At 39.1% G+C, this 26,049-nt stretch overlaps 1 protein-coding gene across 6 annotated transcripts in view; it reads right to left on the reverse strand.

The window, feature by feature from the left end:
- Positions 1 to 26,049, reverse strand: part of LOC140871362 (intermembrane lipid transfer protein VPS13) — a 62,071-nt gene that overhangs the window by 7,219 nt on the left and 28,803 nt on the right. For 4 of the 6 annotated variants that reach the window (XR_012147680.1, XM_073273839.1, XM_073273837.1 and 1 more), the window contains 19 exons: positions 20,442 to 20,500; positions 20,201 to 20,303; positions 19,232 to 19,423; positions 19,053 to 19,163; positions 11,328 to 11,599; positions 7,844 to 9,372; positions 6,560 to 7,755; positions 5,123 to 5,251; positions 4,883 to 5,038; positions 4,022 to 4,615; positions 3,875 to 3,946; positions 3,277 to 3,741; positions 2,971 to 3,154; positions 2,635 to 2,880; positions 2,216 to 2,531; positions 1,987 to 2,103; positions 1,388 to 1,661; positions 1,056 to 1,169; positions 905 to 988 (listed from right to left, as the gene is read on the reverse strand). Coding sequence is in view for 5 of the 6 variants with exons in the window: in XM_073273839.1 (XP_073129940.1) it covers positions 905 to 988; positions 1,056 to 1,169; positions 1,388 to 1,661; positions 1,987 to 2,103; positions 2,216 to 2,531; positions 2,635 to 2,880; positions 2,971 to 3,154; positions 3,277 to 3,741; positions 3,875 to 3,946; positions 4,022 to 4,615; positions 4,883 to 5,038; positions 5,123 to 5,251; positions 6,560 to 7,755; positions 7,844 to 9,372; positions 11,328 to 11,599; positions 19,053 to 19,163; positions 19,232 to 19,423; positions 20,201 to 20,303; positions 20,442 to 20,500 (6,213 nt within the window). In the remaining variant the exon portion in view is untranslated. The remainder of the gene's footprint in view (positions 1 to 904; positions 989 to 1,055; positions 1,170 to 1,387; positions 1,662 to 1,986; positions 2,104 to 2,215; positions 2,532 to 2,634; positions 2,881 to 2,970; positions 3,155 to 3,276; positions 3,742 to 3,874; positions 3,947 to 4,021; positions 4,616 to 4,882; positions 5,039 to 5,122; positions 5,252 to 6,559; positions 7,756 to 7,843; positions 9,373 to 11,327; positions 11,600 to 19,052; positions 19,164 to 19,231; positions 19,424 to 20,200; positions 20,304 to 20,441; positions 20,501 to 26,049) is intronic. The other 2 variants (XM_073273838.1, XM_073273840.1) reach the window with 2 other exon arrangements.

Here is a 26,049-nt window from a genome sequence, read left to right on the forward strand (position 1 = left end):
TCTGCATTTTGAAGGCATCGAAAATAATGGATGAAAATATAATGATTCATAAGGGCAATTTGTATCGTTGTTTATCTGTCATTAATTCTTCTGATTTCACTTGTTTTGTTCATCTTATCGGGCTGTAGAATTGACTAAATATTGGAGGAAGAATGAAAAATGAAGAAAAGTCAACATATTGAATGCTATGTACATTATTTTCGTGGTACGACAGTAAAATTGGACTCTGAGATGGAGAAGAACGAGTGTGTAAGTACAAGAATCACACAAAGAGCAAGGGAAGAATCAAGTAAGGAGATCTAGCTGTTGGATTACTCCAATTTATTAGTACTTGATCTAGCTTGCTTGTTAGTTTAATCCCCACCCAAATCTTTGGTCAATGACCTTAGAATCCATTCCTTTATTTCAACAGCAAATCGACCGACATAAAAAAAATATTAATATCACACTCGAGCAAAAATTACTGTAAATCCATGTTGAAGATTTGCCTGTGTTAATATCTTATCCTCAGTTGAATGGATGCTAATCCATATGGGCAGAACACAACTTGGACAGCATGGAATCTCCTAGAGCATTTTTCACTTTCAAAAGGAGATCTTTCTTCACAAATTAAAATTGAGTCCAAAAGCATTCAGATCAAGTAGCTTTTGAGTGCATTCTTAACGTCAACCAGTCATCATTTTGCTGATAAGATTTAATTAAGCTAATAGAAAAGTAAACATAATAGTTATTTGTTTACGGTGTAGAATTTACATAAATGCCAATTTAGTGTGAACGATAGCAGTGATAAAAAAAATTGCATGATTTCCTAGATGAGAACATTTCTAACAATTTACATTATCTTGTGTAGAGACAAAAAGGCAATTTTAACACCGGATAAATATTAGAGCACATAAAATAGTACCTCTGAAGTCGTAGGTAGGTACACATGTGAATCTGGAGATGGTTCGTCAATAGCAAATGATCCTAAAATACGTTCACCAGGCACCTGACAAAACATCAATAAGAAATTTATCCCTAAAAGAGATTAGCTAATACAGCCAAAATAATCATACCTCAACAATGAGAATATGTGGATAGCAAGGTTCATCCCAAGCAAAAGGGGAAGATGTGTAAGGGTGAATCACTGTCTCAAACGATTCACACTTGGGCTGGTATACCCGCAACCTCTGAAGGTATCAAAGAGGTATCAACTTCCACTTATAAAACAACCACGCTTAATATACAAATGTCAAGAGCATTATTATTCAGTACATTAAACACCAGGTAGGTAAAATAAATAGATTTTTCCAAGCCTTTAGGATGGTAAGCTTATTTTCAGCAATTACCGTCAAAAATAAAATTATACATACACCAACAAACGCAAAACCCAAAAAAATTCACTAACCTCCCTCGAGATGTTATCAATTCTATATGGCATAAAGCCTGAATCATCATCCGACAAAAGAATTAAGTTTGTGTCAGAGTTTCCACTCAAGCTCCCCACAATGGTTTCCTCCCCATCAGAAACGTCAGCACGCCGAACTACTACACGTATCATGCTTGCAGCAGTTGTCATATAGTTGCGTACTTTAACTTGAGTCTCGCCCAACTGTTCAGGTGTGAAGCATCCTGACCATTCCCAACCTGGTTCGTCAAAGCGAACAGACAGCAGTAATTCCCTAAAAGGCAAGGCAGAAAGTGGATTACCAACGAGGAGCATGTGAGGTACACCATACATGAATTTGCTCCTCATGTCATATGATCAAACCTATGAAATTATGAAAAAATGAAGTTGTGATGTTGAAAATGAGTTGAAAGATTCTAAAAATGTATCCTTGATAAATTCGTAAGGATGCACATTTATTCAATATTCATCCATCAAAACCAAAACTGTAACTATTATCAAAATTGAAATGCAGCCAAAAAGGATGCGCATAGTCCGAACGAATGGCATCCAAATGGATAGGCCAAACTTTTCTTCATGAGTAGCATAAAGCAACAAACCTTGTTGTATCTATCCACTGAATATGGGAATGTTGTCCAGCTTCCAAAATGAAAGGAAAATTCGTTCCCTTCTGCTTATAACATAAATTCTTGGTGCATACATTAGCAATCACATATCTGTCAAATTAGCAAACAAGTATGCCATTTGGAATGATAAATAGCCAGAAAATTATCTGGGCAAGGGCTTAAGCTCATAATCAACTAAAGAATAACGATTTCAAGAAAATACCTAGGTTGGAAAGTGATAATTTTTGTGCTCCCGGAAAATGGTGCAGCCACAGCACAAACAGATATCACATACCCCGATGTTGAGAAGGGTTGAGGAACAAGAACATCAGTTGAACCAGTGGGAGGGACTAGTGAAAATGGGGCAGACCATGAGCACTTGGGGTAGCTTTCCTGAACAGGAGGAAACCACCTTCCTAACTTGACCAGAATATCTCCAGAATATGAATTGGGATCAGGAGAAAACAAGTAGGCATTGACCTTCATACAATCATTCCCAGCAAAATCAGGTATACTTGAATTTGATTCACAGGTAGATCCTGGGAAAAATAGAAGAGGAACCAAGTGAAGTTTACAATGTCAAAAATATGTTGTGTGATGTCAACAGCAATTTATTTATTTTTCGTTACAACCAGCTATCACCTGTTGCAGGCAATTCCTGGCTAGGGCAGATAAGACCTAGACCATCTTTCTTTTTGACAAGCATGCTCTGCTCATCCAAATTATAGCACGAAGGAATGCAGCTATATCCATTTGTTTCACTGAAGGAATTTGAAAGAGCTAGAGAAAATCCAGTGCAGTTATAGAGTAAAAAGGGAACGGATATTAATATTTCACGAGCTCCAGAGAACGTGTCCATCATCTTCTCCATGGTAACATATAATGGACCTAACCAATTCAAATAAGCAACCATGTATCTGAACAACAGATCTATTGATACAAAAATTATTGACTGATAAACGATAAAAATAACATTACCATCTGAAATCTCAGGATCAAATCTAATTACTTCAGATATAGATAACTTAGTTCCACCGAACCTAGCCATTGTGCTAAATGTTTCAGCACGGGGAAGCTTTAGAACTGAAGGCCTAAATCCATGCATTTTGAATGTTATCGATAAGTCATGCGATGAATCAATATGGAAGAAAGAAGTTTCGACCTGAAAATAACAAGTACATTTAAAGTCAAACAGAAGTTCCAAGTAGAAACTTTAGAAAGGCACAAGGAACCACAAAATCCATTATATCAATACATAATTTCAAGCAGCCATATGCACCAGACCTCTGAAAGGATGGCATTACGCTTGACACCAGCATTTTCTAATGTCAAAGACATTGACTTCATGAGATAGTTCTTCAACACTAATGGACTAGTCAGCATCACCTGATATAGCAACCGATTTTTTGGTCTCTCCAAATTACTCATGGGTTGACTCTGATAATTCAAAGGTTGGTGACCATGATCATGATCAACTGGGCTACAAACTCTCTTTAATTTGCCAATTGGAGGCAAGCTCTGATCAAGCACAGAAATGCAACAGCGAAATGCCTCACAGCTAGGGTGAGAAGGATAACAAACAAAGGACCGCGAAAACCCAATCCTAACATCTTGAGAGATAATACTTGAGATATTATAAGATTCACTCCACAGGTACATGTCACCAAGAGGACGCCATCGAATGCAGCCTGCTTCAGCCAAATGAAGGGGAAGAGGAAACTCTTGACCGGGATATATAGGACCCAAAATCTGAATTAAAAATGGGTATTAGGAACTTAAACCGACAACAAATGCACAAGGATTCCCCCGACTGCCCTCCAACAACTGAATACCTGCGTGCGTGCGTGTGTGTTTGAGAGAGAGAATAAATTCATCAGATTACCTTTGGAGACACACCAAGTGGAATGTCGAATCGAAGTTCAAGCGATACAGAAGTTGCATTCAAAATTACAACCTGAAAAAATAAATAGTTTCTAAGAGGCTAGCATGAACCAAAAACATCCAAATCGAGGTAGGACTTGATACGTACTGTCGAATATAATCGCATCAACTTTGTATAGTGCTGTACAGAAACATCAACTACAACAGGAATAACAAATCCTCTAACTGCATCTGCGCCCATGTCTGTTGGAACTTTTCTTTTCATGGTATTTGTATCACCATTAACTTCAGAATGTGATGATTTTGAAAAGTCTAAATCAAAGTATCTGCGACCAACAAGGTCCATTGAAATAGGCACAGATGGCATAGATGTACCCTCTAATTGGAAAATAACATATCGTTGTGCTGCTTCAAGTGATTGATTGTCGTTAAGTCTGTCAGAAGACTGTCTTGGTCTACAACGCAAAAGTAGTTTCTCAGGTGATTCATTGATGTAAACAAGAATAGAAGAACCAGGCTGCAGGACACCTTCTGATGGGGACACATCCAACTCATTAGCCCCAAATTGCCATTGGCAGACATAAAATACTAGGGGCAGACTGGTTAAGTTTTGCAGCATGTATGGAGCATATCTTGCAGTTTCTGGATTTTTTATTATCTGAGAAGTTGGGAGCTCTCGGCTTTCCGTCATTTCAATGAGGCCCCATGCATCCTTGATCATTTCAAGTGCCCTTGAGATAACCTTTAAGTAACAATATTGAGCGCATCAGTCTAACACTTGAACGCAACTACATCTAAACATTCAGAAGAACAAAAACTTTAAAAGGAAAACAACAGCACAGGAAACCCACACAGTAAATCAACGAATAACTTGTGTTTGCGAGCCTAGTTAAAATGACACATTGTCATGAACAATCACTACTATAAAGTATAAACAACTCCATGTATCCAGAACTTTAAAGGGACAATTAAAACCTTTCCCACAAGAACAAAACCAAAAGATGAATACCTCAATGAGTGTTTCATTAATATTCAAATTGAGATGAGCTTTAGATTCAAGATTGATGTCTGTCATGATAGCATTATTGAAGAGAGCACTTTCTTCATGCTTTCTGATCATGCTTAACCGAAAACTCCAAGGTTCCACAAAAGGCTCCCACAACACCTAATAGAATTTCAAAAACAAATAGCACCACAGTTTAACAACATATCAAGAGCTAAGATATTATGATCTTTCCTTCAGCATTACCTTGTCAATATTATAGTAGTTCACTTGGAGTTCACACATAACAGATCCTTCAGTTTCATCCTCAGTAACATTAGACAAAAAAGTAAAGTTTCTCATGAGAAATTCCAGCAATGGTCCACTAGAAGTCTGCTGAGATGATACAAAGAGACAAATAATAAAATTCAGATATGTCAAGTCATTAGAAGCACTAACTAAATTTATCAACTATTCACAGATATGTCACATAAAACTTTCTTTTTGAATGAAAGAGAAATTTCACCTTCATATGGAGTTTAATTCTGTATCAGTCATAAATTACTTGTTATGAAATATCCTACTACAACAATCTGTGGAAAAGGATTAAAAAACAGTACACTTTTCTAGTCTGAACCCTTTCAGAATAGGAAAACATTATAATAAATTTTACATATGCTGTTCCAGAAAAGAAACTATTTTTTTTTTTTTGATAAGAAACTAGAATATTATTAATAATGTGAAATGATTTGAATACAAACAGTGAACCAGTGGTCCACAAAAGCATGCTAGTGCCCAACACCAACAAAGTAACATCAATTAAAATTGATCACAGCGGATCAAGAAGAAAAACCTAAAAGCTTATTTCTCAATCTGTTGAGAAAACGCAGTTAGGATACATGGGTTATGCCAGTGTATTAATGGACTGAAATATTTTTACAAAGCACAAGCCCAAACTTCAATACAACAAATGATCTAACCAACCTAAGTACAAGATATGAAGTTTTATGGTCTAAAAAAAGGAAAGAAAATAAACACAACATTGGCTTTTGCAATGATCCGAGTGGATCAAGAAGCAAAACTCAGACGTTCTTTTGTTCCATTTTTTGAAAAAACACCATTACGATGCATGGGGGGGGGGGGGGGGGGGGGTTAAGTGGGGGTGGTGCTGCGTCCTATAATGTATTAATGAACTAAAATATTTTACAAAACACAAAGGGCACATGTAAAATAATAGGAAAAAATAAACTATTATATGCTGATGCAAGCACAAAAAATTATAGTCTGCCACATACTTGCTTAGGCTATTTTATTCCACTTAATCTTGATCCTCGATGAGGCCATCTGATTATTAATTTTTTTTATAAGAAACGAAACTTTACTATATACGTAAAGGCTATTACTTACAATAAGTGGACTAGTGGCCCGCTGACGACAAAAGTCTAAACAAGACCCTGATCATATCAACAATAGGCAAAATCCCAATCTCTCAATAAATATGAGATTGCGACATTCTCAATTTAAACAATAATAAGACGTCGTCTGATTATTGTTTAAATTATGCTATCACTTCTGTGACGTTCATCAATGTGTAGTAGTCATGCATAGCAAAGCAAAGCCAAAACAAAAATAAAAGAAATGTCTGGTTAGGCTACTTCCCCTTCCTAATACGGAAGAAACGAGGCTTCAAAGGAACTAGATTACCTTCCAATCAGTTAAAAGAACAGAAATTTTTCTTGATTGCACTTGAATGTTCATCTTCTTGAAAATAAATTGTGTCGACATTTCTTCAGATCTTTGGAACCATCCAAAGTATGAAAGGTACAATATTTTATTTGAGAGTGAAAAGTCCACATTGTCACATAAAACCACCATTTTGATGATCACATTCTCCATCTCATATTCAGACATTTCTGCCTCAAACTGAATTTTAGACAGTTGAAAAAGGGGCCAAGTTTGTGCACTGTCTTCCACGAATAGTCTTAGCATCCCACTCAAATTTCCAGAACTCATTGTCAGTGTCACAGTTTTACCATTAACAGCCACTTCTATGCTTCTGCTTTGCAGGCTAATGGAAAGAAAACAATTTTGAATTTCAGATAGCAATCGAAGGTGATTGTCCAAAGGTTGCTTACTATGAATATGGGAATGAATAAAGGAGTTATAGGCTGCCGTGTTAACGCGAGCAGGCAAATGAAATTCCAGGCCGACATTATCCAATGTTACAGAAGGAAAACCAGAAATTCTATTTGTATTTGGTGATGCTTCATGATTTGAGCCATCACCTAATACATACTTGTTAGCATCACTAGGAATGTCGGTCACAATTTCTGTCAACGCGCTTGACTCAAACACTTTTGCCAGTTGTTCGTTGTATAGATGAAGTAGATCAATGACCTCATTCCAGTCAAACCAGTATAGCCACACATTCAAACAAGGAAGGGACACAACAAGATGATTTTCACTACCATCTGACATTGATATAATTAAATCAAGAACTGATGAACCAAAGCCAGGGCAACTGCATTCGGCAAGCTTTACACAGTTCACCAATGAAAATAGTGCTAGAGAAGAGAATGAGATATCCAAAAAATATAGTCTGCCATTCTCTAATGATATAGAACACACAAACTCCATTTCAGCCTCTGCCATCAGTTCAGAATAGGGTAGGACCTTTTTCGATTGATGCAATCTCATTGATAATGACCTTACACAGAACCGCATCTCATTTAAGATCGGACTCGATGCTTCAGAAAAAGATGTAGCAGTTTCATGGAGTTGTTTCTTCATCCTTAAAAAATGAGGAACATCAGATGAAAAAATCTGGGATTCTTCGCCAACCAATGAAAATTGATCAACAACATAGCCCAATGCCTTGATTCTGGAGATTGCACATACTTCTGTAAAGGAGAAGGCACGAAAATTAAGAGAGAAGCTAACAAAAGTGGCATCAAAATGAACTACCACAAAAATATTAAATTTCCATACCTTCAATATCAAGCTGGCAGTCATTGACCATAGCCATGATACATATTGGATAAGATGTGATATTGGAAAGTTCATTATTTTGAGGTATTCTTATCCATACATCTGCGCTGAGTGGTGCTATCAAAGTCACAGTTCGATATCTACTTAAAGAACTGCTTGTATCACTTTCCAATATTAAAAGTGTTAAACATAGATCACATCCATAGAAGTCTAAACAATTATTTCGATCAGCAAACTTGCTAGCACTAATACAGCTTGCAGACGGAATATCCCTTGTTACAGAACTCCCAGCACAGTTTTCTGAAAACATAATACAAAGTTGTGAAATATTAACCTTTAGGAACTCCGAATAATCATCGTTAGAAGGTGCAAGCACATTGCAATTTACTATCTCAAACTTATACGTAATTGTACTGGGGTTTTCACAACTCATGTCAACAGAAGGCTGTTTGTTTGCATAAGAACTCCAATCAGGAAGTGAAAAATAGCCAATAACTATCGCCAGAAACTCAGGTGGCAACATGCAGGATACTTTCTGGATGTTAAAGTTTAATTCAAGTTGCGAACTTTGCACATTGGTGTTTCCTTTCTTCAGATGCAAGTTTAGAATTGGAGAAAGATCTGGTGACAAGGGCCCCCAAAGAAATTCATTGATTAATTGAGAGCACCATAACGAAGAAAGAGCCATTCCCTCAGTAGAACAAACTATGTCCAAAAAGTCTGCAGAAATGTGAATTACGGATTTTGCTAAGGGCACCATAATAGTTCCGACAATGCATGAGGAATCATGAAAATGCAATGTGACACTGCCAAGATTCAAAATGACAAGAAGTAAATCAACCGCTGAAGTTAGTAGAGAACAATCAGCATCAAGCCCACAGTTCATCGGTGGAGCTGAAAGAAGTTTTGCTTCCCCTGTAACGCTTAATTTTGGGTCCCCGTTCTTCGGGTCTTCTAAACATAGAGCTGCACTCATTTTAGGCCACACACCATCCGCTCTATTCTCCAGATTAGAGAGAGATCTAAGATTATCAATTGTGTACGAAGGAGAATGATTAAGTGAGACATGTGCTTGCTCAAAAGAACTGTCATAGGTGTTCGAAAGACCGTAGTACCGAAGATTCAAAGTTTGGCTTGATGAGACATTTGCACCTTCTGCATCTGGCATCCTGTCCTCAATAGAAGTTCCGCTGATTGCAATTTTCTCCATAAATCCAATCAACCGCCCAACAAAGAAGGGATAGCAATGAATCTCAAGATCACTTGCGCTTATTGAATACCTATGCTCATTTCTGTGAGCCTCATAATGCAGAACAATGCAACCATCAACAACTGAACTTTGATCACCCAAATGTCCAAATTGACCATTAAGACTGGCACCCAAGTTGTTTGAACTCACAGAGTCACAACCTTCCATACATCCAGCTGAGCAAAGGATGTTAGTTTCACAATCATCTGTTGTCAATCTAGCAGTTATTCTACAAGTTTTCACACAAGCCCAACACTCAGGAAAATCTCGTTGATCATACCTGAAATTCAGCGGGTGTTTGGATGGTAAAAATAGATTTATTTAAAATGTGATGTGCTTCAAGCACACCTTTCCAAGGAATTCTAAAAATCTATTCTCTTCCATAATTTTGGTTTGAATTTGAACCCCTCTAGACCTCAAGTTATGAAGCATGACATTAAGGTGAAAATCTCTTACCTAGAAAACCCAGTTTGAAATAATGTCAAACACGATGGAAATTAATGATTGCTCCAATTTCTAGTTATCTGTGTGGCCGTATGTGAATTCAGGAACTACAAACATTCCATGCAATGTATTTTAAACAGGGGTCATTTGCATTAACCTCCCCTACACTATATGCATTTGACACTCATCTCCCTTATCAAGTGTAAAAATTATAGCATGCAAGGGAGGTGAATGCCAAAAACAAAAAGTATATGGGAGGTGAATAAAAATACCCATTTAAATAGCATCATTAAATTTAAACTCATCGACGACCATTTAAGTTCACATTTATTGCCACACAATGCTGTTTCGAAACCCACAAGCTCAGAAGCATGAACTAAATAAACATCCGAACTTTACCTTAATGATTGAAATTCAAGTAAAAATCTTCTTCATACTGGTTTGCTATTACAAAATTATCACATAAAGCAGGCATATCAAAATAGACGTTAAATGAGATTTCAAGTACAACTCCGTAGCAATTTTACAACATTTAATTTTACTGATTGTGGTAGTTTTAAGCTGGCAGAAGTGAAATTGCAAAACTCAAAGAAAAATGCATTTCAATACACAATCAGAGTCTCTACTGCTGCAAGAAACTTGTTCTAACACTTTTCTGCAACAGAAGGAAATGAAGTTTCATATATGGAGGCATTGAATTGCTAAGAAGGAAAAGAAGTTTCATATATGGAGGCATTGAATTGCTAAGCTGTCTTTGCACCAAATGGTTTGTCAGAGTCCAAAGATAAAAATTTAAAAAGTTTCGGCGTCTGATGCTAGCAGCAAAAGGGTGCTGGAAATTGCAATGAAACTACAAACAAACCCTACGAGGATGACCCACTACGCTTTCACTTTCAACAATTCTGTCTACAAGCCATAGTATGACAGTCTAACGCCACATAAAGAAATGGATGATCTTAATCATAGAGTTTTCTATTACTATTCTTAAATTATGTTGTAATCTTTATCAATTATTTCACTTTTGACAATCATTCTAATTAAATTTAGATTAATTTTATTCCAAAGAGTAGATACATGAGTTCATATAAGTGCAGTCTAGCTTCTCTAAAGTTGAAACGACCAGAGGGTAATAGTCACTGGTAGACTTTTTATGTTTTTCCTTACTGTGCTATTAGTCAATCTTACATATTTGCTAATTCCGAGTATGTATATCCTAAATATTCAGTATTCTTGATTGAAAAATCTCTCTCAAAACAAATACTATACGATGTTCTTTATTTCATAAACTCATATATATCGATTATGTATTAAGCATTGCAGGCAAATGATGAAGCAGTAAATAGATATTTAAGTTGGTTCTAGCGAATGAAATTATCAAGCAAATCCTTCTATCTTAATCTCATTGCTATCATTTGTTATTTGTTTGTACTTCAATACTTCCAACTTTTCATGCAGATATGACACCTAATACCACAATGTAACAACCTTTTGACCAAATGTAATAATTCTGAGTAAGATCAAAGATAAATACATTTTAACAGAGGTTGATTTACTGAGGAGAAGTAAAGATTTCACAGGAGTAGAAGCTTTTGAGAACTAACACATGCTTATGAATGGCCAAACGTAGGTACAATCCCAAAAAAGAATGAAAAAACAACCAAACATCAGAAAAAAAACCAAGAATCACTATTGGCTTCACCATAAACATGGATCACATGCTAGAAAAAACTGCACAAATAACAATGACTCGGTTTCCTTGGTCGTGGAGAATAGGGCAAGAAAGCGATATACCGAACATCAAGCATCTGACAAAGGAGCTTCATGGTGCAGCCATCAGGTACATCATCTTCGAGATTAACTAGCAGATTAATGAAACCCAAACTAGCATTGATAGACAACCACCCAAAATACATTGAGCTATCCTGGCCATTTGACCTGAGATCAAGTGAAACAGCAGAGTCTGATGAAGGATGAGGCAGCTTAAACTGTTCAACTAATCCCAGAAGTGTCCCATAAGTGAGAGCCGAGAAGTGGGCAGAAACAGATGGGACTTGAACACCTATCTGAAAAAACCAACAAATAACAAATAAGAGGTAAAAAGAGATCGAAACAGAAAAAATGTGTATGCCAACATCTGTTTTTATTCTTTATTACACTAATTAGTTTCGAATAAATAGCAGCCTGTTCAGGTATGGTTCAGTGTTATCATTCTATACTTCGATATAGATGTTTCTATGCATACTGATGCATTGTGCGAGAAGGCATGTTTGTGTCTCAAGAGAAATATGTTGTATATTTACTGGAACCGACAGGCAGATAGGAAGCAAACCAGTAGACACCCCAATAGGGGTCAATCAAAAATTAGGCGAAGCAACTGCGATGAACCCGTAGACAAACAACAATATCAAAGACTAGCGAGGAGATTGATATATATATCGCATTCTCACCCGACATCACTCGTGCAGCAAGTATCATAAGTCGATCAATGCACAATCCAAGGACCACTCACTTTCTGGCAGTATATAGGGTTCTGAAGTACTTGGAGGCTTGTCCAGGTAGAGGGTTGTTATTCAAAAGAGGAGAAAACATAACCTTGGAAGCTAGCACAGATGCAGATTATGTGGGATTGATCAGTATTAGGTCGGAGATCAACTGGTTTTTGCGTATTTTTAGGTGGGAACCTTTTTTTTTGATAGGAAACTATAATGTTATATATAAAATTAGATTAGAAGATTTACAAAAAGTGGACTAGTGGTCCACAGAAGCTAACTATTATCCAATGCAAACGACCACAGTTATCAAACTAAATCAAAGCCAGTTTCCAATCCCTGTACAAGTCTAAAATAGCCAAAGATTGAAATTTAGAACCCTTGTGGGCCCACATGGATACTCTCAATTTGATCTTGTACCAAATTTCCTTCACTGATTCTTCACTATCTTCAAAAATTCTTCTGTTCCTCTCCAGCCATAACGACCAACACACGCAATGAACCACTATTAACCAAAAAACTTTCCCTTTCTCTCCAAGTCGAGCTCCTAAATCAGTTGCATAAAGGTCTTTTGTTGAGTTCGGGATTACCCAAGAAAATCCCAATTCCTTGAGAACAAGGTTCCACAAGGAGCCAGAGAACGGGCAATGAATAACCATGTGATCCTGAGTCTCTCCCCCCTGTTTGCATAGCACACACCAGTTCGGGCTAAGGGAGATATTCGGGAGCCTCTTTTGAATCAAATCACAGGTAGGTAATCTTCCCAACGCAGCTGTCCATGAGAAAACCTGAACCTTTGTCGGAATAAGGGCTTTCCAGATAGGGTGAAAAAGAGAGAAGCTAGGGAATCGCTCCTCTGGAAAGAAGGACTCGTAGAAAAACTTTACTGAAAATACGCCTGAGCTGTTCCATACCCATTTCCTCACATCCTCCGCTCCCTCTATTAAGTTAACCCCCCTCAAAACTTCCAGCAGATTACCTAGCTGGCCAAACTCATCATCCCTCAAATCGCGTCGAAAATGCAAATTCCAGGATATAGAGTTAGAAGAAAAAGATGGATCTCGACAAAGGAAAAAAGAAATCTGTCTATTGTGCTCCCTAGAAATCTGAAAGAGGTTAGGAAAAAGATCTTTAAAACTAGAATTCCCCACCCAGCAATCTTCCCAAAATCTAAATCTATCCCCCCCTACCACAGCCCTCACAGAGTGACTGAAAGCCAGATACGTCCTCGATATGAATTTCCACGGACTTCTAAAAGTGTTGTGTCTAGCCAATCCCGCATCCCAACCGTTATCTGAACTCTGTATTTGCTCGCTATAATTTTCTTCCAAAAAGTGTCCCCCTCCGTCGAAAATCGCCACCACCATTTACCTAGCAAAGCCTTGTTTCGAAGGCAAAGATTACCTATTCCCAAGCCTCCTCTATCTTTTGGTTTACAAACTTTATCCCATCCTACCAGATGACAATGGGTCTCCCCATCCGATCCATCCCACAAAAAGTTCCGCATAATTTTCTCCATCTCCTCTGCAACGCCTCGTGGAATCCAAAACAGCGACATAAAATACAAGGGAAGGGCATTCATGACCGCCGAAATCGGCGTGAGTCTGCCGCCTCTCGAGAGAAAAGCTTTCTTCCAACTAGCTAGCCTTTTAGACATCTTGAATTTCACTGGTTCCCAGAATGAAACCCTTAATGGTTCCCTCCCAATGGTACTCCAAGGTATTGAATGGGCCAAGATTCCACCCCACAACCAATCTCCCTAGCCAACCCTTCCTCCACTTCTTTCTCACAATTACAGCTCAACAGTGCACTTTTCTCCTTGTTAATCTTTAATCCGGACATATCACAGAAAATGAACAAGATATCCATCAGCATTCTCACATGATTCTCATTATGTGCAAAAAACAGAGCATCATCGGCAAATTGAATGTGAGAGACCTCAATTCTATCCCTCCCTATCTCCCAGCCTCTAAAGATATCTAAAGACTTTGCCTTGTCAATCAATCTTCCCAAAATATCCGCCACCAAGTTAAACAGGAACGGAGATAAAAGGTCTCCCTGTCGTAACCCTTTCTCCCCCTTAAATTTACCGGTTGGTCTACCGTTAACAAAAACTGAATAACATACATTGCTGAGACATCCTTTAATCCATTTTCTCCATCTATTCCCAAACCCTTTCTTATGGAGAACAAAATCCAAGAATCGCCAATTAACGTTATCATAGGCTTTCTCAAAGTCCGCCTTGAATACCTAACCTCTCTTCTTAGCAACAATCCAAGATTTGACGACCTTCAATGAAAGCGCTCTGTGATTGTGCAATGATGATCTCTAGCACCTTCTTGAGACGCGACGCTAGTACCTTAGCGATTATCTTGTAAAGACTGGTGACTAGGCTAATCGGTCTAAAATCCTTAATGTGCAGTGATTCTTTCTTTTTTGGTACCAAACAAATATAAGTCTCATTCGTTACTCCGTTCACAATACCCTCCCTCATAGAATTCCTTAAACACCCTCATCAAATCTTCCTTGATCGTATGCCAACACTCCTTATACATTTCCATTGAGAAACCATCCGGTCCCGGGGCTTTCGATCCTTCACACTCAAACACTGCTATTTTAATTTCATCCTCGGAAAAAGGTAGCTCGAGCTGCTCCATAGAGTCTCTGTCAATTGCGCTCCATTCCACCCCCTCAACACCCCATCCCCCTCTCTTTGATTTGCTATAATGTTTTGTGATGAAGTCTATAATTGCCGAACTAATAATCTCTTTATTTGTGCTTACAGTTCCGTCTTCCAGTTCCAGACTCTCTATACATGTACTGCTTCTCCTTTGACTTAGTAACGAATGGAAGAATTTTGAGTTGCAGTCCCCTTCCTTTAATTTTTCACCTTTGCCTTCTGAGCTTCCATTTGCAGCTTCCTACATACTAACTCTTCTAGCTCAGTTCTGAAAACTCTTATGTCCTCCACCAAGGTATCTGATCCCGTTCCTTCCCACTCTTGAACGTCCAGCGCTTGAATCTTATTCTCCAGCTCATATCTCCTCCTATCCAAGTTCCCAAAACTCTATACATTCCATCTCTTAACCTCCACTTTCGTTCCCTTCAATTTGCTCATAAATTTATATCCTTCCCAGCCTTGAGGATTTTCACTTGACCACCATTTGAAGAATTCCTCCTTGAAGTTCTTATGCTTAAGCCAAACATTTTCAAATCTAAAAGGTGTAGGCCCCCACTCTTCCTTCGATGTATTCAAAATCAAAGGAAAGTGATCAGAAGTAATTCTCGGTAGCACTGATTGTCTGCCGCACCCGAACGCCTCCTTCCATCCTCCCGAGAACAGGAATCTGTCCAACCTGCACCAGATTGGTGAAGCCCGCATATTTGACCATGTGAATTTTGCATTCAACAACGGAGGGTCGTACAGCTCTAGCTCATTAATCAAAGTATCAAAGCATCTCATGCTGCTGGTTAAAGTGCTACTATTCAATTTCTCACTAAGTTCTGACCACATTGAAATCTCCGCCTACACACCATAATGGCCCGCAAATCACCTTCAAACCTGCTAATTCATCCCAGAAATTCTGTCGAGCTCTTGGTCCACACGAACCGTAGACTGCCGAAAACCACCACGTTGCGTTAGAATCCTTTTCTATTTTAATAGAGACCGAGAACTCCCCAATCAGATTATCCTTTACCACCACAGTCCGAGGGTCCCAAACCACCAAAATGCCTCCAGATCTGCCCCACGCTGGTAACTCCACCCATTCTATAAATCTGGATTTCCAGAGGCTCGCTATGTATCTCCTATCCACCCGCTGCCTTTTAGTTTCCAAAAGGACCACTATATCCGGTTTCTCTCTAAGAAGGATTGTTCTGATCAACCCTCTCCTACTACTCGATCCTCCCCTTCTAATGTTCCATGAAAAAATCCGCATTGATCAACTGTAACACCCTATGTAAACAACTCCTTGAACTTTCTTAAGGTAATACCACAGCCTCTGGATTTCCAAAGCTAACTCTTCTCACCTCCAATCTAGCAAGACAATCGTTAATTAAGCCTTCCTTAATAGCCACTAACACCACAGCCTCCTCCATTCCCGCCCGCTCCTCCGACAGTACTGGCTTATCAATCACCCTCGGGCATGGTTCTACCCCCTGCACCTACCCCCCTCCCATCTGAAAGGGACAAATGATTTGAAAGGTTAAAAGGGCTGGAATTGACTGGAATAGCCATCGATTCCGACTTGGGCTCAGAATCGCTCACGTGTCCCTGTGAAGGATTAGAATACGAACCTGGATATGATGCGAAGATGCCCCTGATGTCCTCGAGACATGAGTTTGTCGGGGAATTGACAAGAGAATCACCTACCACTGAGCTATCAGTTTGGAACGAGTCAGAATCCTCCGATGACAAATCACCCCCTGTTTCTTGAAGAAATTCATCCTCTATTATCCCAATGCAATTACTGGTATTGCCTTGTAAACCATTTCCCAACAGGTCTATGTACCAGTTGCCTTCGCTATTCCCCGTGTTTCTAATCACTGCAGCTCGGGCTCGTCTTCTTGAATACACAATCTCGAAACGTGGAGGTGAAGGTCTCTCCAACACTTTGCCAGCCTCTTTAGGAGTTATCTCTGTCCTAACCTCTTCAAACTCCCTCAAGGGCTGTATTATTCTTTTCTGAAACTCGCCCACCATTTTTGGACATAACCTTTTGAGTATTTTAACTTGGCAACCTCCTAGAATAGGTACTGAGCCCCACGATCTATCGCCGCTGCCTTCTGCTTCTGTTGAGATTCGATGAAGAATCCCCTTGTCTGTAGTATTTTCAGCTATCTCCTCCTCTTCACTATTTTGATTGTTAACAATAGCCTGCCCCTTTAACTTATCTACTGGATGCACTAGTTCAATCTTTTTCGATCCTCTCTCACCACCAAATCCCAAAAAGAAGTCCTTTCCTTTTTCCACTGCTTCCTTCCCTGCTCCTCGTCCTAGTGTCCCTTTAGATCCGTTCGTCACTACTTGAGCGTAAGAGCGCTTTTCATAGTAATCATAAGCTGCTGGGTTGACCGATACCACTTCAAGTCGCACCATCATAAGGCCTCGAGGTGTCGATATTTGCACAAAACCGTTGATGAAACCTCCTTGTGGCCCGACCACCTTAATTTTAGCGGCCGACAAATCTCGAAGCAAGATAGTGTCTTGGCTAATATCCAGTAAGCCCCCGCACTGCTCCCCCACGCTCCTGAACAGTTCACTCGACCATAAGTCCCAAGGCAGTCCGAAGATCCTCACCCAGCTATTGCAACAAGCAAACATCTCTACTTCCCTATTGACCTCCGTTCTCCATCCTTCAAAGAACAACGTCACCCCTTTGTCGAAATAGCCTTTCTTCAACCCCACAAAATATGACGCCTCTTCTGCATTGCTGGGCCACCATGCTGCCTTATTGGCTTGAAACGGGAATATCTCTATCCTCCTCTTAACGGCCTTACTTAAAACAGAAACCACAGCCTCCCAAGATATGTTGACCCGTGCCTTAGTAATAATGATAGCTTTCTGCCAATCCTTGACTGAGCAGGGGCGGATATTCTCATTAGCCAATAGATCTCGCGATTCCATGATCTCCAGATTCTTGGTGTCTCGTTGCTTAGATGTCTCAACCACTTTCTACCTCTGACATGAGCCGAAGCATTGACATTCTCCCTTTGTAAAAAGAATCGTAGATGATTAGCCAGCTTAATCCAGCCACCCTCTGCACGACCACTGGGAACGATTATACGCTGCTTGAATCCCCCCTGTGCTATTTTGAACACTTCCAGAAACCTGCCTTTACTGTTGAAATAGTTGTGCGTAGATACAACAGCTTCCTGTCCTCGGAATTTATTGAAGACGGGACTTGATTTAGGGTTTTTGATAAACTCCCAAAGTTTCGTCCATAGCCACCTCGCACAGATCAAATCTAACTCCAGGACGAAACTAGCTTTCCTCGTTCTTTCTGTCAAGCAGATCGAAGCCCCTCTCTGGCCCATTCTGATTATGAACACCTTCTGCTCAATTTTGGCGTCCTTCGTCGCTCATGTTGACCTTCTCTCATACGGCCCCGATCTGGACTGCCCACTCCCAGCCCGCCTCGGCATCCTACTCGAAAAGTCTCGTCGGCTCGAAGTCAGAGTAAAGCTAGGAAAAAGGATAGAAGAAAGATTCTAGGAAGGTAATCGAGAGAAAGAGGGATTCGGGATTCAGAAGGGGTAGGGAAGGAAGGAGAGATAGAGAAGAAGAAGTCAAGACGGAAAGATGAGATAAAGTCTTAGATCGGTCGGTCCTATGGCCGGAAGTCTGAAGGGAAGAAGGAAAGGGATGGGCGAGGCGAAGTCATCGCGACGGGAGGGTTTTTTCTAGAGAGAGATTTTTTTATAACTAGAAAACTTATTTGGGAACTTAGTCTCTTGGAGGAGTAAAAAGCAGGATGTAGTGGCTAGATCGTATCCCTAGTCTGAATCCTTGCTTTGGCTCAAGAGATGAGTGAACTTTTGTGGATCGAGATTACTTTAGGAGATCTTAGATAAAGTGGAACGGATCCATGAAGCTCTATTGTTACAACAAATCTGCCATCAACATTGCTCGCAATCCCATACAACATACTCGAACCAAACATGTTGAGGTGGATTGGCATTTCATCAAAGAGAAGCTAGAAAGTGGCCTCATTTGTAACCTTACATCTCAACCAAAGGACACCTAGCTGATGTCATGACCAAGGGGACTCCAAAGTCTTACGTTTGGAAGGATCATTGCCAAGCTGGAATAAACAACCTATATTCACCAGCTTGAGGGGGGTGATAAAATGTGTCAGAAAATGATAACGATTTGTTATCTTATCAGTTTTGTAAAAACAAATTTATAGGATTGGATTACTGTGATTGAGATAATTTGTTTCTAGTGGTTCTGGTGGTGCACAATTTCTTAATTGTATGCTTCATGAAAATATGCTTTAAATCAAGATACTGGAGGGTTTACACCTACCTCCAATGTTTTGAGTACTGGTTCATCACGTAAAATACAGGATGCCAAGCTCGTTGAAGCATTGAATTTCTCAAAAAGAGGAACTGTGGCTGAAGGAGTCAATAATTTCATCTGCAGGACATGACATTTTGAACGTAACCCTTGACAAATTAATTAATTTATAATAGATGCCCACTAACCTGCATATCATTTATCTGAATTTCAAAAAAATCATACAAATCCTGAAGCTGAAACCCTCTTAAAATATCTTTCGCGGGACCGACACCAGAATTCATTATCCCACTCAGAAGATGAAACCGATTTCCCTTGTGAAAAACAGAAAATTCTGCCTCAGCACCAGATACAAAGGAAACAGATCCTGCTTCTACCACCTGCAAAATTAGCAAAAGGCTCCTCAACTCAGAACTACCAAATTTTAGGTCTTATTTGGTTGAGTAATCACTTCTTTCCAACATGAAAATTGTAAGAATAATTTTACAATTTTTTTTAAATTTGAAATAGTATTTGGAAATACATTCAGAAAGTTGAAGGAATATATATACAGTGAAGTTGAGTAGCACTTGAATGGGAAGATGAAATGGAATACTTGTTTTCTAATAAACTAGGAAAAAAGTATGACTGAGTTTGGAATAGTTGATTTGAACCTCACAATCATGTAGTCATTGAAAATTTGAAAAAAAGAAATAATAAATAAAAAGATCAATTTTAAAAAATCTTTGTCCAAACATGTCATTGAACAAGGCCTCTTGTTCTTCATTTCTTTTATATTGCTTTTCTTTTTTCTACTTCTTGTTTATCAAAAAGCTACAACTTTTTCATGGAGCTCGCATTTTTGTTTGATAGCTCAAACTCTGAACTGCAAAGGTAAAAGTAGAAAAGGGAGCTGCGAGAAAAAGGAAACATCACTCTTGTTCTCCTTAGAATAAGGAAAGCGTCACATGGGAGGGGAACAAGGTGGTGTGAATAGCTAGAAATTGCAACGCGGGATATGAAGAAATATGCAGCACAAAAAACAAAGAAAATTAACATCTTCACCTGATTGCAGAACCAATGAAAAACATCAAACCGGAAGTATACACACACAAAGAAAAAGGAAAAGAAGAAAGTAAAATTTACAATGTGCGAGTGATTGCATGAAAAGTACATACTATCTTATGTTCTTCGATATTTGCATTTTCCCACGGCATAAAGATGACAGGATTGAAAATGTTGGCATCCCACACCGTCTTCTTGCGGCTAGATAAGATATAACTGCCAAAAAAATTAGATTTACTTTACTATACAGCCCAAATATGGGAATAAAAAGCGGCGGTAATTAAGGGGCGTTACTGGTACAAATATTAACAATGACAAGAAGATCCGCAAAACACCCTGACACATAGAACATACTCAATTTTTGACAGAAGCCGTGTTTTAAGGTCGCCAATGCCATTTAGAGACTGCAGGATCTGCAACAACCAATAATCAAATCGTCATTCAAATAATTAAAGCATCATCACAACAATAAAAACAGTGCCGAATTATTAATTTATTGGTACACAAACATATGTAAGCTTTGATTCCTAACAATCTCCTGCTCTGTCATCCTTGAAAAAGAAAAAGTTGACTCGTTTGAGACCCTCCACGAGCTACTCTCAGTTTCTTCTCCCAGAATTCTGTAATAGTCCTAGTTTGACTTCAAGGTGTGCTAGTTTTACTCCTAGTTCGGGTCCACCAACCAAAATAGATAAAATTAAAAACTCCTAAAATCATTTACCCTCAAATTAACTTACTTCCAATTCAGGTCCTCTGACTCCAAGAAACAATTTGGCTTCAAAGGAAATCACTCACTGCACAATCCCTTCACCTCTATTCTCACTAAATTCATACAACCAATGGATCACATGTTAAATCAGAAATAACAGACGGCTTACAGTTTCAAGTTACGGTTTAATACCATATGCTTTAAAACAGCATTAATTCAATCATTGATCAACTCAGTGTGCCTTTATCTCCTACCCTTGTGCAGAAAATATTACTAGCAAGGATTTATGGCACACAAAAAATTCTGTACAACTTGACTTGACTGCCAAATAATGCTGAAAATAAGTAAATGTTTCACTGATACAGAATTTTCATAGCATATGAAAAATATAGACTATTCTAGACAGAAAAATAAGAAATTATTCTTCCTAAATCTATATTAAGTTGTTGCCTAATAATTTTAAAATTCACAGGTTGCATAACCAAATTATCTTACAATGACTAGACCAGGGTTGAGCTGGGAAATCAAGTTGAAACTAACTCAAGTTGTTGCCTTATTTTATTCTTTTTATTTTATAGGAAACGAGATTATACGATATAATAACCAGCTATTAATTACAAAAAGCAAACTAGCTATCAGCGCACGAAGCACCTAAAGCTCAAATCATATTAATAATATATGTCCCTAACTAAATCTAAGAGAGAGAATGTAATAAACTCCTTATGCTTCCTTATCCATGTAGATGCCCGAATCTTGATCTTTTCCCAACACACTTCACCCAACTCTTTTATATCATAAATAATTCTTTTATTCATTTCCAACCAAACCGACCAACAAACACAATTTACCACCACTGTCCAAAAATTTATACCCCTTCTACCAATGTCACGACCCAGATCAACAGCGATCAATTCCTTCGTAGATCTCCGAGCTACCCCAACCAGACCCAGCTCTCCTAAAGCTCTGTACCATAGACATGTCGTAAGGGGGCAGTGAATAAAGATGTGGTTGCCGACACAATACGCACCAACTCGGACACAGGCAGCGAGTAGGCCAACGCTTTTTGTAGAAAGTATAGAAACAATGTATTGTAGAGAAAAATATTATTCTCATTGATGATGAATCAAGGATACAACCTAATTTATAAATATGAATGAAAGCTAAATTAAGGAAATAATCTATTCCTACTTTACCAATATAATTTACCCATATTACAAAGATAGAGAATCCTAGGAATTAAGGAAACGAATATTCAACACTCCCCCTCAAGCTGGGTAGTAAATGTTTATCATGCCCAGCTTGGACATCAACTCATCAAACATATGTCGAGCAAGAGCTTTTGTCAGGATATCTGCAATTTGTAAGTGACTAGGAATATACTGGAGATTGATTACTTTCTGCTCAATCTTTTCACTGATGAAGTGTCTGTCTACTTCAACATGTTTGGTTTGATCCTGGTGCACTAGGTTTCTGGCAATTCTTATGGCAGCCTGATTGTCGCACATCATATCTATAGGATGATTATCTTCCAATCTCAACTCTGTGAGCAGCCTTTTTATCCACATTCCTTCAGATATCCCATTGGACAATGCACGATATTTAACTTCTGCACTGCTGCGAGCTACAACTGGTTGTTTCTTACTCCTCCAAGTCACAAGATTCCCCCCACACAAAAAAGCAGTACCCAGAGTAGATCTTCTGTCAACTGGACAACCAGCCCAATCTGCATCACAGAATATTTTCACATTTCTGACTGTAGTTTTCTTAAAGAGTAATCCTTTCCAGGTGTTCCCTTTAGATATCTTAGTATGCGATATATTGCTTCCATGTGTTCTACAGTTGGGTTATTCATATGTTGACTGATCACACTAACAGCAAATCCAATATCTGGTCGGGTATGAGAGAGATATATAAATCTACCCACCAATCGTTGATATCTGCCTTTGTCAGTAGGTGCATGATTTTCTTCAGTTCCTATCTTGACATTTGGATCCATTGGGGTGTCAGTTGGTTTGCACCCTAGCATTCCTGTTTCTTTCAATAAATCAAGAACATACTTCCGCTGAGAGACTGAAATCCCAAGTGAAGATCTGGCCACTTCCATGCCTAGAAAATACTTAAGAGGACCAAGGTCCTTCATTTCAAATTCTTTTGAAAGGACACCTTTTATCCGATTCATTTCCCTCTCATGGTTTCCAATAAGAACAATGTCATCCATATAGACAATAAGAATTGTAACCTTACCATCAGAATTTTTAACAAACAAAGTATGATTAGACTGACACTGTAAATATCAATCACTAGTCAGCACATTTGTAAACCGATGAAACCATGCTCTAGGTGACTGTTTCAGCCCATACAAAGATTTTTTCAGCCTGCACACTTTGTTCTTCATTGTTTTTGGCATAAATCCTGGAGGTATGTCCATGTAGACTTCTTCTTCAAGATTACCATTCAGGAAAGCATTTTTGACATCCAATTGGAATAAGGGTCAATCGAGATTTGCCGCAATGGAGAAAAGTACTCTGATAGTGTTCAGTCTGGCAACTGGTGCAAATGTCTCCTGATAATCAATTCCACATGACTGTGTGTACCCCTTTGCAACTAGACGTGCTTTGTACCGTTCAATGCTTCCGTCCGGCTTATGTTTGACTGTAAAGATCCATTTGCATCCCACAGTTCGCTTCCCTGGTGGAAGTTCAGTAATCTGTCAGGTTTGGTTCCTTTCGAGGGCTTTGATTTCTTCAATGGCTGCTGCTTTCCATTTTGGATCTTTGAAGGTTTCCTCGATAGAAGATGGAGTCTGAACTTTATCTATACCAGAAACAAAAACACGATATGCAGGTGATAACTATTTAAATGAGACAAAGTTACTTATTGGATGTTGAGTGCATGCCCTTTTCCCTTTTCTCAATGCAATAGGTATGTCATCATTATTCGAATCATAATTGAGGTCAACAGTACCTTGGTCATCTTTTGTAGATTCTGACTTTGAAGAAGTGTCATGGTCTGGATGATTTGGTACTGGTTCATGTGGCGTCTCCGTTTGAAGCTTATGTCTCCTAGAATAAACCTTGAGAGGTGTTTGACGAGGAGCGGGGTCAGGCGGAGACTCAGGCAGAGTTGACTGGAGGTCAAATGAAGGATTCGATTCTGGATGATAGGTTCAAGTAGTAAAGGATCCCAATTTGGAGATTCACTACTACGCTCCCCCTGAATGGAGAAATTGGGGTAGAAAGGCACATTTTCGAAGAAGTTAACATCCATTGTATGACAGAATTTTCTAGTGATGGAAGGGGCCAGATCTTCAATTGGGATTTCAGTCTCTCAGCAGAAGTGGCCAAAATTCGGCCTCGGACAGCATCGAAAGATGGATGAAGGCCCAACAAAAATTGGAAGACACGCTTGGTTTCACTCTTTCTCGATCCAAGACAAAAGGAAGAAAAATGTACAGGTCCAGGCATGAGACGCGAACAAATCCAGTTGTTGCCACAAGCGAGTGAGAGCGTTGAAGTAGGTGGTGACGCTATCCTCCCCTTGGCGTAGACCATATAGCAGACCCTCAATGCGAAATAACTCCGACGTATTCTCTTGAGATGAATACGTGGTTCGAACCGCATCCCAAATTTCCGCGGCTGTGCGGTAGAGTAGGAAATTCTCACCTATATCTTGGGTCATAGAATTAATGAGCCACGACATAACCATATTATTCTCGGCAGTCCACAGTTTGAATTTAGCATCACCAGCGGCGGGACACGTCGAGGCACCGGAGAGATGATCCTCCTTTCCATTGCCTCAGATGAACATCTTGACGGACTGAGACTATTGGAGGTAGTTGTGGCCTGTTAATTTATGGCATGTGATAGAGGAGAAAGGAGTGGCTTCGGGAATAGGGGAGGCAGTAGGGGTGGTGGGCGGCAGTTTGGGCTGTGGATCGTCTTCGGAAAAAGCCATACTGCCGAACGAGATCATGGCAAGAAACTTCTCGGATCTTCTGATACCATGTAGAAAGTATAGAAACAATGTATTGTAGAGAAAAATATTATTCTCATTGATGATGAATCAAGGATACAACCTAATTTATAAATATGAATGAAAGCTAAATTAAGAAAATAATCTATTCCTACTTTACCAATATAATTTACCCATATTACAAATATAGAGAATCCTAGGAATTAAGGAAACGAATATTCAACATGTTATGAACCCAAATTATACGAAGAAATTCAATATAAAATATATAAATCCCAGAGCAAGCTCTGTAAACCCTAGCCACAGCTAGTTACAAAATCCAGAATGATAATCGAATATCCCTAACAAACTTCAACTCCCACGTTTTATTCCTCTTCTTTCACGCATCTGGATTCTTTTATGGGCTTGAGACTCTTGGGCCTCAATCCAATCTATCAAAATTAATAAGAAAGCCCATGAAACTCTAGTCCATAACAATACAACCCTCTCGAAAATCAGCCTTGGCCTCAAGGCTGAGATCAGCAACCTCTTCTCTCAATTCAGTCAGCAACCTCTTTTCTCAATTCAGTAACCTTCCTCTGAATTCATCAATCTTCCACCCAACATCGAAGACAACTATCGCAAAACCAAGTTCAAAAAACTCATTACCAAAATAGAAGAAATTAAGAGGATACTCTTCAACCCACTCGTCAGTTATCCTGGATTTGCTGACTCTGTTGTAAAATCCCTTTACTACAGCTACTTCCTGGGGAGCAACACCATAGTTTCGTTTCCCACAATCCATAACAGTTCCAATACCAGAAACAAGATTTTCTCTTTTATCTGGAGTAATTGACCACGTATGCACATAAGCCACTCGATAAAACAGCCACAAAATCATCCTATATCTTCTGGACAAACCCTCCACAAGAGTTTTCTGAGCACGGAAGCTTGGAGGTGGGCTAAAGGCCCATTCTTCTTCCTTAATCTCTTTCTGTCTTTGATCAACGAGGTTCTTTTCAAGTTCTTGAAGCCCTGAACACTTGTCTTCCTTTTCTTCAATTCCCTTTTGCAAAACGGTTAGGCTGTCCCGATTCCTTGTTCCTAGGCTTCGGTTATTTTCCAGAGTGGCCAAGCCGCTGCTACGCTTCCATCCTCTGGTAAAACGAGGACTCCCTAGAATGTTTCTTCCTTCCCCCTTAGCGTGGCGTCTAGGGAATGGACTTGTCTCGCTCAAATTTAAAGCGGACAAGGATTGGGCCCAACCCATACTACAGTTCTTGGGCCAGTAGTATACAAGCA

Source organism: Henckelia pumila, unplaced genomic scaffold (assembly GCF_033568475.1).
Source record: "Henckelia pumila isolate YLH828 unplaced genomic scaffold, ASM3356847v2 CTG_461:::fragment_3, whole genome shotgun sequence".
Classification (NCBI taxonomy): Eukaryota; Viridiplantae; Streptophyta; class Magnoliopsida; order Lamiales; family Gesneriaceae; genus Henckelia; species Henckelia pumila.